The sequence below is a fragment of the Pseudophryne corroboree genome, chromosome 3, assembly GCF_028390025.1.
Source record: "Pseudophryne corroboree isolate aPseCor3 chromosome 3, aPseCor3.hap2, whole genome shotgun sequence".
Taxonomy (NCBI): Eukaryota; Metazoa; Chordata; class Amphibia; order Anura; family Myobatrachidae; genus Pseudophryne; species Pseudophryne corroboree.
Genome location: NC_086446.1, coordinates 751,891,430 through 751,904,434, shown reverse-complemented (window position 1 = coordinate 751,904,434; position 13,005 = coordinate 751,891,430). Strand labels below are relative to the sequence as shown.

Sequence of the window (13,005 nt, the reverse complement as noted above, 5' to 3'; positions counted from 1 at the left end):
CTCCTCAGCCAGGGTATCAAACTTGTAGAACTTTGCAAATGTGTTTGAACCCGACCAAGTAGCAGCTCGGCAAAGCTGTAATGCAGAGACCCCTCGGGCAGCCGCCCAAGAAGAGCCCACCTTCCTTGTGGAATGGGCTTTTACTGATTTTGGATGCGGCAATCCAGCCGCAGAATGAGCCTGCTGAATCGTGCTACAGATCCAGCGAGCAAAAGTTTGCTATGAAGCAGGAGCACCCAGCTTGTTGGGTGCATGCAAGATAAACAGCGAGTCAGTCTTCCTGACTCCAGACGTTCTGGAAACATATATTTTCAAAGCCCTGACTACGTCCAGCAACTTGGAGTCCTCCAAGTCCCGAGTAGCCGCAGGCACCACAATAGGTTGGTTCAAATGAAACGATGACACCACCTTCGGGAGAAATTGGGGACGAGTCCTCAATTCTGCCCTGTCCATATGGAAGATCAGATATGGGCTTTTACATGACAAAGCCACCAATTCCGACACACGCCTAGCCGATGCCAAGGCCAACAGCATGACCACTTTCCACGTGAGATACTTTAGTTCCACGGTCTTAAGTGGCTCAAACCAGTGGGATTTCAGGAAATCCAACACAACGTTAAGATCCCAGGGTGCCACAAAAGGGGGCTGAATATGCAGCACTCCCTTAACAAAATGTCTGAACCTCAGGCAGTGAAGCCAGTTCTTTTTGAAAGAAAATGGATAGGGCCGAAATCTGGACCTTTATGGACCCCAATTTTAGGCCCATAGTCACCCCTGACTGTAGGAAGTGCAGGAAACGACCCAGTTGGAATTCCTCTGTAGGGGCCTTCCTAGCCTCACACCAAGCAACATATTTCCGCCATATACGGTGATAATGCTTTGCCGTCACGTCTTTCCTAGCCTTTATCAGCGTAGGAATAACTTAATCCGGAATGCCTTTTTCCGCTAGGATCCGGCGTTCAACCGCCATGCCGTCAAACGCAGCCGCGGTAAGTCTTGGAACAGACAGGGCCCTTGTTGCAGCAGGTCCTGTCTGAGAGGCAGATGCCATGGGTCCTCTGTGCGCATTTCTTGCAGTTCCGGGTACCAAGTCCTTCTTGGCCAGTCCGGAACAATGAGTATTGTTCTTATTCCTCTCTTTCTTACTATTCTCAGTACTTTGGGTATGAGAGGAAGAGGAGGAAACACATATACTGACTGGTACACCCACGATGTCACTAGGGCGTCCACAGCTATCGCCTGAGGGTCCCTTGACCTGGCACAATATCTTTTTAGCTTTTTGTTGAGGCGGGACGCCATCATGTCCACCTGTGGCAGTTCCCATCGGTTTGCAATCAGTTGGAAGACTTTTTGATGAAGTCCCCACTCTCCCGGGTGGAGGTCGTGTCTGCTGAGGAAGTCTTGCTTCCCAGTTGTCCACTCCTGGAATGAACACCGCTGACAGTGCTTGCACGTGATTCTCCGCCCATCGAAGAATCTTTGTGGCTTCCGCCATTGCCATCCTGCTTCTTGTGACGCCCTGGTGGTTTACATGGGCGACCGCCGTGATGTTGTCTGACTGAATCAGCACTGGCCGGTTTTGAAGCAGGGCTCTGCTTGACTCAGGGCGTTGTAAATGGCCCTTAATTCCAGTATATTTATGTGTAGAGAAGTCTCCAGACTTGACCACAGCCCTTGGAAGTTTCTTCCCTGAGTGACTGCCCCCCATCCTCGGAGGCTTGCATCCATGGTCACCAGGACCCAGTCCTGTATGCCAAACCTGCGGCGCTCGAGAAGGTGAGCACTCTGCAGCCACCACAGAAGACACCCTGGCCCTTGGGGACAGGGTGATCAGCCGATGCATTTGAAGATGCGATCCGGACCACTTGTCCAACAGATCCCGCTGAAAGATCCTCGCATGGAACCTGCCGAAGGGAATGGCTTCGTATGAAGCCATCATCTTTCCCAGGACTCGCGTGCAGTGATGCACCGATACCTGTTTTGGTTTCCGGAGGTCCCTGACCAGAGATGCTAATTCCTGGGCCTTCTCCACCGGGAGAAACACCTTCTTCTGTTCTGTGTCCAGAATCATGCCCAGGAAAAGCAGACGCGTCGTAGGAATCAGCTGCGACTTTGGAACATTCAGAATCCAGCCGTGCTGTTGCAACACTTCCTGAGAGAGTGCTACGCTGATCAACAACTGCTCCCTGGATCTCGCCTTTATGAGGAGATCGTCCAAGTACGGGATAATTATAACTCCCTTCTGCTGAAGAAGTATCATCATTTCGGCCATTACCTTGGTAAATATTCTCGTGCCGTGGACAGGCCAAACGGCAACGTCTGGAATTGGTAATGACAGTCCTGTACCACAAATCTGAGGTACTCCTGGTGAGGTGGGTAAATGGGGACATGCAAGTAAGCATCTTTGATGTCCAGCGACACCATAAAATCCCCCTCTTCCAGGCTTGCAATAACCGCTCTGAGCGATTCCATTTTGAACTTGAATTTCTTTATATAAGTGTTTAAGGCTTTTAAATTCAGAATGGGTCTCACCGAACCGTCCGGTTTCGGTACCACAAACATTGTGGAATAGTAACCCCTTCCTGTTGAAGGAGGGGGACCCTGACAAACACTTGCTGGAGGTACAGCTTGTGAATTGCCGCCAGCACTACCTCCCTTTCCATGGGGGAAGCTGGCAAGACTGATTTGAGGTAACGGCGGTGGGGAGTCGCTTCGAATTCCAGCTTGTATCCCTGAGATACAATTTGTATAGCCCAGAGATCCACCTGTGAGCGAACCCACTGGTTGCTGAAGTTTCGGAGACGCGCCCCCACCGCACCTAGCTCCGCCTGTGGAGCCCCAACGTCATGCGGTGGACTTAGTGGAAGCAGGGGAGGACTTTTGTTCCTGGGAACTGGCTGCATGGTGCAGCTTCTTACCTCTACCCCTGCCAAGAAAGGATGCGCCCCTGACCCTCTTGCCTTTTTGGGAACGAAAGGACTGCATTTGATAATACGGTGCTTTCTTAGGCTGTGAGGAAACCTGAGGCAAGAAAGTCGACTTTCCAGCTGTCTCTGTAGACACGAGGTCCGACAGACCGTCCCCAAACAATTCCTCACCCTTATAAGGCAAAACCTCCATGTGTTTTTTAGAATCAACATCTCCTGTCCATTGCCGAGTCCATAAGACCCTCCTGGCAGAAATGGACATAGCATTAATTCTAGAGCCCAGCAGGCAAATGTCCCTCTGAGCATCCCGCATATATAAGACGACGTCTTTGATATGGCCCAGGGTTAGCAAAACAGTATCTCTGTCGAGGGAATCTATGTCGTCTAACAGAATCTGTCCACGCTGCTACAGCACTACACATCCAGGCTGAAGCAATAGCAGGTCTCAGTAGAGTACCAGAGTGTGTATACACTGACTTCAGGATAGCTTCCTGCTTTCTATTCGCAGGCTCCTTTAGGGCGGCCGTATCCTGAGACGGCAGGGCCACCTTTTTAGATAAGCGTGTCAGCGCCTTGTCCACCCTAGGGGATGTTTCCCAACGTAACCTGTCCGTTGGCGGGAAAGGGTACGCCATCAGTAACCTCTTAGAAATCTTATCAGGGGAACTCCACGCTTCTTCACACAATTCATTTAATTCATCAGATGGGGGAAAAGTCACTGGCTGCTTTTTCTCCCCAAACATATAAACCCTCTTGGTATTAACAGGGTTAATCTCAGAAATGTGTAAAACATCTTTCATTGCAATAATCATGTATCGGATGGCCTTGGTCATTTTAGACTGTAAATGTGCCTCATCATCGTCGACACTGGAGTCGGACTCCGTGTCGACATCTGTGTCAACCATCTGAGATAGAGGGCGTTTATGAGCCCCTGACGGTTTCTGAGTCGCCTGGGCAGGCGCGGGCTGAGACCCCGGCTGTCCCAAGGCTGCAGCGTCATCAAACCTTTTATGTAAGGAGTTTACATTGTCATTTAAGACCTTCCACATATCCATCCAATCAGCTGTCGGCCCCGACGGGGGCAACACCACACTTACCTGCCCTTGCTCCGCCTCCACGTAACCTTCATCAAACATGTCGACATAGCCGTACCGACACACCGCACACACACAGGGAATGCTCAGACTGAGGACAGGACACCACAAAGTCCTTTGGGGAGACAGAGAGAGTATGCCAGCACACACCACAGCGCTATATAACACAGGGATTTTCACTGATAAGTGATTTACCCAATAGCTGCTTTATATGTCTTATTTGCGCCTAAATTTATGTGCGCCCCCTCTCTTTTTAACCCGTCTTGTACCTGGATACTGCAGGGGAGAGCCTGGGGAGCTGCTTCCAGCGGAGCTGTGAAGAGAAAATGGCGCTGGTGTGCGGAGGAAGAAGGCCCCGTCCCCTCAGTGGCGGGCTTCTGTCCCGCTTTCTGTGTAAAAAAATGGCGGGGTTTTTACATATATACAGTCCCAGACTGTATATATGTATTTTTATGCCAAAGGTACTTCAATTGCAGCCCAGGGCTGGCTCTGCAAGGGGGACGGCGGCGCGGCTCCGGACGATCGAGGACAGGTGCCTGTGTTCGAACCCTCTGGAGCTAATGGTGTCCAGTAGCCTAAGAAGCACAAGCTAGCTGCAAGCAGGTAGGTTTGCTTCTCTCCCCTTAGTCCCACGTAGCAGTGAGTCTGTTGCCAGCAGAAGCTCACTGAAAATAAAAAACCTAATAAATACTTTCTTTACTAGTAAGCTCAGGAGAGCCCACTAGGAGCACCCAGCTCTGGCCGGGCACAGATTCTAACTGAGGTCTGGAGGAGGGGCATAGAGGGAGGAGCCAGTGCACACCAGATAGTACCTAATCTTTTCTTTAGAGTGCCCAGTCTCCTGCGGAGCCCGTCTATTCCCCATGGTCCTTACGGAGTTCCTAGCATCCACTAGGACGTCAGAGAAAGGGGGGACATAAAACCCTTGATATATTTGAAAGTTTCTAACAAAGTCCAGGAGCAAAACATTCTCCAAATGAAGAGAAGCAATAGGACACGAGGACATGCACTGAGACTGGAGGGGGGGAGGTTCAGGGGAAATTTGAGAAAAAATGACTTCACAGAAAGGGTAGTGGACAAGTGGAATAGCCTCCCATCAGAGGTGGTAGAGGCTAAGACAGTAGAGCAATTTAAACATGCATGGGATAGACATAAGGATATCCTTACAAAAGAAAGAAGGATCAAATGAGTTTTGATATAAAAAGATGGTTAAAAAAAGGGCAGACTAGATGGGCCAAGTGGTTCTCATCTGCCGTCAAATTCTATGTTTCTATGTAAGCATGGATAAACGTAAAACCTGGACCTTTGGGGTGCCTTGAGGACCATGGGGCAGATGTATTAAGCCTGGAGAAGGGCTAAAGTGATAAATGGAAGGTGATAACCCACCAGCCAATCAGCTCCTAACTGTCATTTTTCAAATCCTTAATGATTGGCTGGTGCGTTATCACCTTCAACTTATCACTGCTTTATCACTTCTCCAGGTTAATACATCTGCCCCATGCTTGATAACCTCATTTGCTTAAAGCACTTTGAAATGCACTCCTGGGGGTATTCCTGTGCTGTAGAATTTTCGTACGTGTAAGACAGATTGTGCTTTACAGGGATGAGGCGGCCCTGGAGGAGATATCCTCCAACTTTGAAAGGAGTCAACGTCTGTATGCTGGGATTATTGTTGGAGCAAGTATAGTAGATGTTTATTGCTCAAAGACGCCTGCTTCCTGTGACTACCAGAAGAGTAAAATATGCTATTCCGTTCTCTGGCCGTTCTGAAGCGAATCCAGTATCTACAAGCTGAAACCCTTTGCCAGCTACCTGTGCAGACTGGTCCATGGTTAGGAACCAGTGGGCATTAGCCAACAATACCTAGAAGTGTTGCAGCAGCATGTCCAGACATACAGTAAGTACCCAAGTAGGTGGTTCCAGCTGCTGGTGGTAGGAGCCTTGAAGAAGTAGTACCAGGTGCCAGTGTAGAAGCCTGGTGGTGGCAGCAAAATTACCCATCACAGTGAGTGGAGTCTGTAACAGGTGGTTACTGACAGTGAGAGAGAACCCCTAGGAGTGGTGAAGCAAGCTAACTTCGGTTACAAAGGAACAAGTATCCACCCCCTATTCTAACCATATAAGAAATTTGGTCGTCTGTTGAAGTGAGGACATCCGGTCACAGATGGTCTTATTCTTAACGTGTCTTCTAATTCATCTAGAGCACAGGTTCTCAAACTCCGTCCTCAGGACCCCACACAGTGCATGTTTTGCAGGTAACCCAGCAGGTGCACAGGTGTATTAATTACTCACTGACACATTGTAAAAGGTCCACAGGTGGAGCTAATTATTTCACTTGTGATTCTGTGAGGAAACCTGCAAAACATGCACCGTGTGGGGTCCTGAGGACCGAGTTTGAGAACCTATGTTCTAGAGCACAGGTTCTCAAACTCGGTCCTCAGGACCCCACATGGTTCACGTTTTGCAGGTCACCTGTAGATTTTTAAAATGTGACAGTTGGTGATACACAGTGAAGCTGCTGGGTGACATGGAAAACGTGATCTGTGTGGGGTCCTGAGGACAGAGTTTGAGAACCACTGATTTAGAGCATTATTTAATTATAAACATTTACTGATACAACATCAGCAACCCTAGATGAAAGTCAGCGACACTGATTGAATAAGACACAGCTGAGACAGCCATGGGTCCCCCCTTTGGAAAAAAATGTGGCACCATGCACTGCACCCCCGTCAGCAGCTGACCTGGGCCACGAGGTCCAGGTAATTTGCAACAGCACCCCCCCACCTCCGTGCCCCTGTATTAAGAAGGACAGCAAGGTAAAAGTGTAGTACGGAATGTTTTATGAAAATATCAGCCAGGCTTCCGTGCAGTCTATTAAACATAAAACAACACTTAGTACAAATAGCAAGATGGAAATATTTATTTGTAAGCCATATTAAAAAATATTACACAATAAAAAAAATTAAGACTTTCACAGCATAACATACATAGAACATAAATATTAAACACACAAATATAAAACACTGACACACATTTACACAGACATTGTATACAAGATGGTTTCTCCGTACAGCGACCGCTGTGCGCCAGTTAGTGGTGAGCGTTTATAAGTAGTTAACAGCAGTTGACAATAGACAAGGAAAACTTATTTCTTTCAGTATCTGGTAAATCCAGCGCGACATTTAATAGGTACACTGAATTTCCGAGATGTCACAGCGGTAACGATCATTTGTCAGCAGTGTTTAGACCGTGTTGAGGACTTAGAGGGAGATTTATCAAGCCTTGGCGAGCGATGAAGTACCAACCAATCTACTCCTAACTATTTCAGGCTGTGTTTAAAAAAATGACAGTTAGTTGCTGATTGGTTGACCCTTTCTTTCTCTCCAAGCTTTGATAAATCTCCCCCTTAACCAAATTCACATTTCTTTGGTCATTTAACAATTTTTCACATTTTTGAAACTATTGGTTGCGCACATCGGAAAGCAGGCGGTCTACGAGATGCAACGAGAATATGTCGTCAAGAAAAGGAAAACCTCAATGCGCTATAGGAATTTCCCTATAAGAGATTTCGGTAAGCCACGCATTCAGCAATACGTTGTAGAAGATGTTATTTGGCAATCACCTGCAATAAGTAGTCAGTACTAAACTGACTTAAGTCGATTCAAACATAAGCGACTTGTCTTACAATGACTGATTACAAGTCTCATTCTCTATATAGAGAAATATAAAAAGGGATTTCTCAATATGCTGTAACAGTAATCAGGAGCAAGCAAAGCACATGTAGGGGGGTCTTGTAATCTCCTCTTAAATGTTTTACTTGTGGCGTGCATGAATTCAGATGCCTCTCTGCTGGCAGGGACAGCCAGAAAACATGTACCTGTTCAGGTAAGTCTTGGTGAACACTTTTATATTGTTAGGTCTGAGCACGGAAAGCCGGTTCTGCTACATTCATTGGAAACAGTCCAGTACAACAGTGTACTCTTGTACTGCACCGATTTGGCACAACCACCTACAAAATGGTTTTGGTTTGGTTCACAATCATCAAAATTAGAGAGGGGGGGGTCTAGAAAAATGGCGTTTGGTCTAAGCGCTAAACATTATACAAATGTAATCAACATGAAATATAAAAAACAAAAACAACTATCATGAGCATAAATTATGTTGGCTCGTGAAAAAATTATTTTGAAAGTAAACACAAAAAACATTGAAAAAGGCACAATTTCTCACAGTGCACTGAAATTCTCATCTCACACCAAAGCTGAAGGCTGCCCATAAACATGCAAATCCGGCGACAGTCTATCGCAGAACCACAGAATCTGTGACCTCATTGGCCACGAGACTGTCATACTGCACAGAAAGACAGAAATGCAGATCGCATTGGCTGACTGTCCTGATTTTCAGGTCTGGCTGGGCAGCATCATCAGTTTGGCCATCAATAAGAGTCTTACCACATTTAGAACAAGAAATGTGTGTGTGTGTGTGTATATATATATCTATATATATATCTATATATATATATATATATATATATCTATCAACATTCTAGTAAACCACTGACCAGGGACAGACTGCAGTGTCTATTTCTCATGCACTTGTCCTATTGTCCAGTAGGTCATCGCGAGCTAATAGAAAATCCCTTGGGAAGAGCAAATCTTTAAGAGAAAGATATTCAGCCTTGTATAGGAAGGCAAACACCGCTGATATTTACAGGCGCAGTCATGCAGACAAAGCTTGTCTAGTAAAGACGTGTAAAGTAGCTGACCACAAACAGTTGCCTATTCCGGGAAGGGCTGATATTGTCCAGCTGGAGAAAAGGTTATAAGGCGAGAGATGATTCTTTCTAGGATATAGCTAGACATGTGGCAAATCTAAGCTGACCTAAGAGCTTACAATTAAAACTATTACCAGGTCTGATAAAGTTTCTTGTAATCTGGTTTGCTTATATAAAAAACATTTTTTTTTTTTTTTGGTAAATTTCTTTACATTTGTGGGTTGTCTAATTTGCCCAATTACAAAAATTCCACTTTCATATAGTCAATTTTTGCTCCTCAAGACAAGTATTTGTGAGCCCAGTTCAGATGGAAAAGTCCGCTCAATGCTCTACAGTGATGTCCAGGGCACCGATCGGCCAATCACACCGGCATGGATAACGTTCTGCGAGTATGGGATCAAAACACTCCGGGAAAGTAAAGGTTAATTTTAAAAGTGTGTTTTATGGGGAATGAACCTGTAATCCAGTCCAAGACTTAGAAGTTTTCACCAGAAGAGCTAACACAATTTAGCTTCAAATATGTGAATGGACCTGGGAGCTGCACAACGCACAGTGACGCAATAACGTCAGCAGTGGGAAACGTTGCTGCATCACAGACCAGGCTTCGGCACCTGGTGCTCATTAGCAGTCGCAGTGGGGGGCTCTAGGAGAAGCCAGAATGTGCCTTCTCCACGTTAATCCCCTGCCCCTATTTATTCCAAAGTGAAGACATTTATATAAGCATGACTACAGCTACTTGTGCAATGCGCCCTGGTCATTGTGTGACCTGGTCAGTTTGCACCACACAGGCGGTCAGACAGCGCCCAATCAAGATGGGCTTTAGCATGCCGCTGCTTTTCACTGATAGCACGGTCAGTCCTCCCCTCTAACCCCACCCTGAAAGTTCCTGGTCTGTTGTCATCAGTCTTCCGGTTAGAACCCTCTCTTCTCCTATAGGCAGGCTGCGGTTCCACAATGATCAGTCTAATCTTCGTGGTGTAACTGGTACAACTGCTTCACACCATAAACAGGGCTAAGGTAACCTGCCTTATGTGCATTCGGGAAAGGCTTAGGAATAACCACATAATATTTATGGTCCGCTATAAGACTTATATGTAAACATATAGTACAGCTACTTAATGAAACAAACTTTATAAACAAAAACTATCAACACGAAAATAAAAACAAAAATCACACAAACGTCCATTTGTACACACTGCAGCATTTAAGCTTGCCTGACTGGAATACATTCAGCAACGGCAGACCCCATCTATTTACACATACAATTTCACTTTAACCTCACATTAATCATATTGTGCTGCCTTGTGCTTAACACCAAGCAGTGACTTCTATACCACTTTCCCAAATCTCCTCCATAAATCACTTTACACAACATCCTTACGCTGTCACGTATGCAGTTTTTGCTTACATTAAACAATGCACATCCAGCACCACAACATTCACACACAGAACAGTGGGACAGTATTTGGAAGGGTGAAACCAGTGTAACATACATACACATAGATGACGAATAAGAATCCCAATACAGGAATATCATCAGCCCCTTATAAACACGTTATAAGCCTCCGTATTGGTGCCAGAAACACTGTATTACATATCACAATGCATGTGAACACTAATTTTGAAGGCTTTAGTATTCAAATAATAGTTTGTTGGTTTAAGTCTGGTTTCTATTTTCTTGTTACAGTCCGTAAAACGAATATGCTACAGTAAAAACACCCGTGGAACAAGTCTGCACAGGATTAGTTATGTCACAGCTTTTTTCGTAACAGTCGTCCACAAGTTGAAAATATAAAAGTAATAAAAAAATAATAAAATTATTAAAATAAAAGTAAAAACCACCCAAGAAGTTCAATCGGGAACTTTTAAATTGATGTTTCTTGACCGGATAAGAAATGAGCCCTTCTTAATTTGCTGAATCCCTGTAAAAAGTGGAAGGAAAGTATATATGTTATAATACAATAATACTTTTATTATTCATTTTATTAATATCTATGTACAGTAACAACAACAAAAATACAACTTTGGAGATAAGGTAGGTAAGAAAACTCCCTCTAGCAAGACACACAAAACTAAAGTATTAATAAAAACAAAGTGTCTTTTTCTGAAAGGTCTGAGTTACAACCATTGTTTTAGCTTTTGTTTCTGAACCCAGCTAAATCTGGGTGCAAAGATGTCCAATCATCAGACCCTTAATCGTCCAATTGACCTGATAACAGGAGGTCGCATTTTATGAGCTACATAAACTGCGACGTCCGACCTCTAGTTCCCCTTAAACCAATGGCTCCCAAACTATTGGTATTACGGCACCTTACGACAGCAGCAATTTTTTTACACGGGACACATAAACCAAGAGTTTCGTGTTGATAAATTCTACAAAAATAAGTCAATTGTGTTTATAGGTGTTCATAATTTGATTTAGAGGTCCCGGGCCACCACTGCACAGCACCCCTGCAGGGTTACTGCAGCGCCCAGTTTGGGAATTACTGCCTTGAAGAAAGCAGACTCTGAGCAAAGAACAGCGCAGTGCGTATGGGGTTGCACACTAATTGGATAAACGTTCTGAGGATCGGAGCATTTATCATATCAGAGGAGTGACCGCCATGGTGTGTACACTGCTTAAGAGAAGTCCATAAAACACGGCGAGGAACGCACGATAGGAGCCCCATCACAGTACTGGTACCCGACTGGTCCATAACCATGACCATCTAGGGATGGGGACACCTCTTATAAAAAGGAAATTGGCAATATCTGCTACTTTATGGTTAAAAAATATATATATATTTTTACAAACTTGCCATTTTTCTCGCAGCTCAAATCAAAAACAAGAAAACGAACAGCAGAATTTAGGAAAGAGGAGGAAAAAGGGAAATCTGCAGCCTATAAGGAGACTGCTTACCTAATGAGAAACATGGTTACTTTTCCACCAGCAGTACAATGAGTACTGTCAATCAGGGGATTAGTATTTATATACAAAGTACTCCTTATGACCTGCCCACACTGGGATCCCTGTTACTATGCAGTAACACCGTTACTCCCCTGCCCAGTGGATGGAGTAAATAGGTTGGAAGGGTAAACAGTCATTACATATTACTGCATAGGACTATCGTGATTGTGAAGCCAGAGGATGACCCAGGAAACCTCTATGTTCTACTTTTCTACAAACCTCTTTCCTGGTAGGAGAGTCGTCTGACAGCTTTAACTTGGCTCGTGTGAAGGAGACGGCTGGAGAATCTTGGGATACCTGTATTCAGAAAAGATTGCATAAAATGGGAAAGTGCACAGAAACACAATGAGCTGCCTGCTAGGGCAAGAAACACTGTTGTACTCGTGCCTGGGCCGCTCCCTAATGCCACCGTTCCCCTGGCCTGTGAGCGCTACTGTGCCAGAAACGGTCTGTACCTGGGAGTAGGCGCAGAAGGGAGGGCACATTGCTGGGATTCCCCCGGGCTGAGCAGCCAAGGTAAAATGCAGTATTTGTGATTTCCTTTTAGGAAAACAGTGCTTGAAAACCATCCCAAGCAAATCTTAAAACAAGGAAAATTAAACGTAACCATTTGATCTATTCTAGTGCAAATGGTATTTTCCTATCTCGCTTGCACAACTCCTGACCTTTCTCCGATGAACAGTCTGTACTTGTACGGAGACACTATGCATAGTAATAGAGCGGTCTTGCAGTAACAGAGAAGGGAAACGCACTGCCATGCCAGACATACAGGTTACATGTAACTGAACTGCTGACCTCAGTGGGGCTAATTCTGTCTCCCAAACCCGCAGACTAATGTGCGCACAGAGCGTCCTCTATGGGCCACAGATTGCAGGGACAGCCGCTTGGGCACAAATCCTGGCTCATCCTTCTCTATACCCAGTTGGCTATTTGCTACTGCAATCTTTAGAAGTACTCAGTGCAGTGTGTACGCTTGGTCTAGATTCATTAATTTGACAACTTTATGCTCATGCCTCTGCAGCTAGGGATGCCTGGAGCTGGCGGAATATCTGCCGCTATCCGTGCCTACAGCCCTCTCATGCCATGGCACCACCTACAGGGGCAGAGCCAATCGCTGCTGTTGCAGGTAGCGGAAGAGATTTCTATGTGCTGCCGGGCCATTCATAATATAACCACTAATCTCCCAAGAACGCAGTGACAATTCATAACTACAGTATATACACATTTTAATATAAGATAAAATAATAAGACTTATAACAGTAACTA

The 13,005-nt window shown here is 45.4% G+C and overlaps 1 protein-coding gene across 3 annotated transcripts in view; it reads right to left on the bottom strand.

Moving 5' to 3' along the window:
• Positions 1–6,925: 6,925 nt before the first annotated feature.
• Positions 6,926–13,005, bottom strand: part of ARHGAP19 (Rho GTPase activating protein 19) — a 245,174-nt gene continuing 239,094 nt past the window's right edge. For all 3 annotated transcript variants that reach the window (XM_063962353.1, XM_063962351.1, XM_063962352.1), the window contains 2 exons: positions 11,959–12,036; positions 6,926–10,714 (listed from right to left, as the gene is read on the bottom strand). In XM_063962353.1, the coding sequence (XP_063818423.1) occupies positions 10,658–10,714; positions 11,959–12,036 (135 nt within the window). In that variant the 3' untranslated portion in view covers positions 6,926–10,657. The remainder of the gene's footprint in view (positions 10,715–11,958; positions 12,037–13,005) is intronic.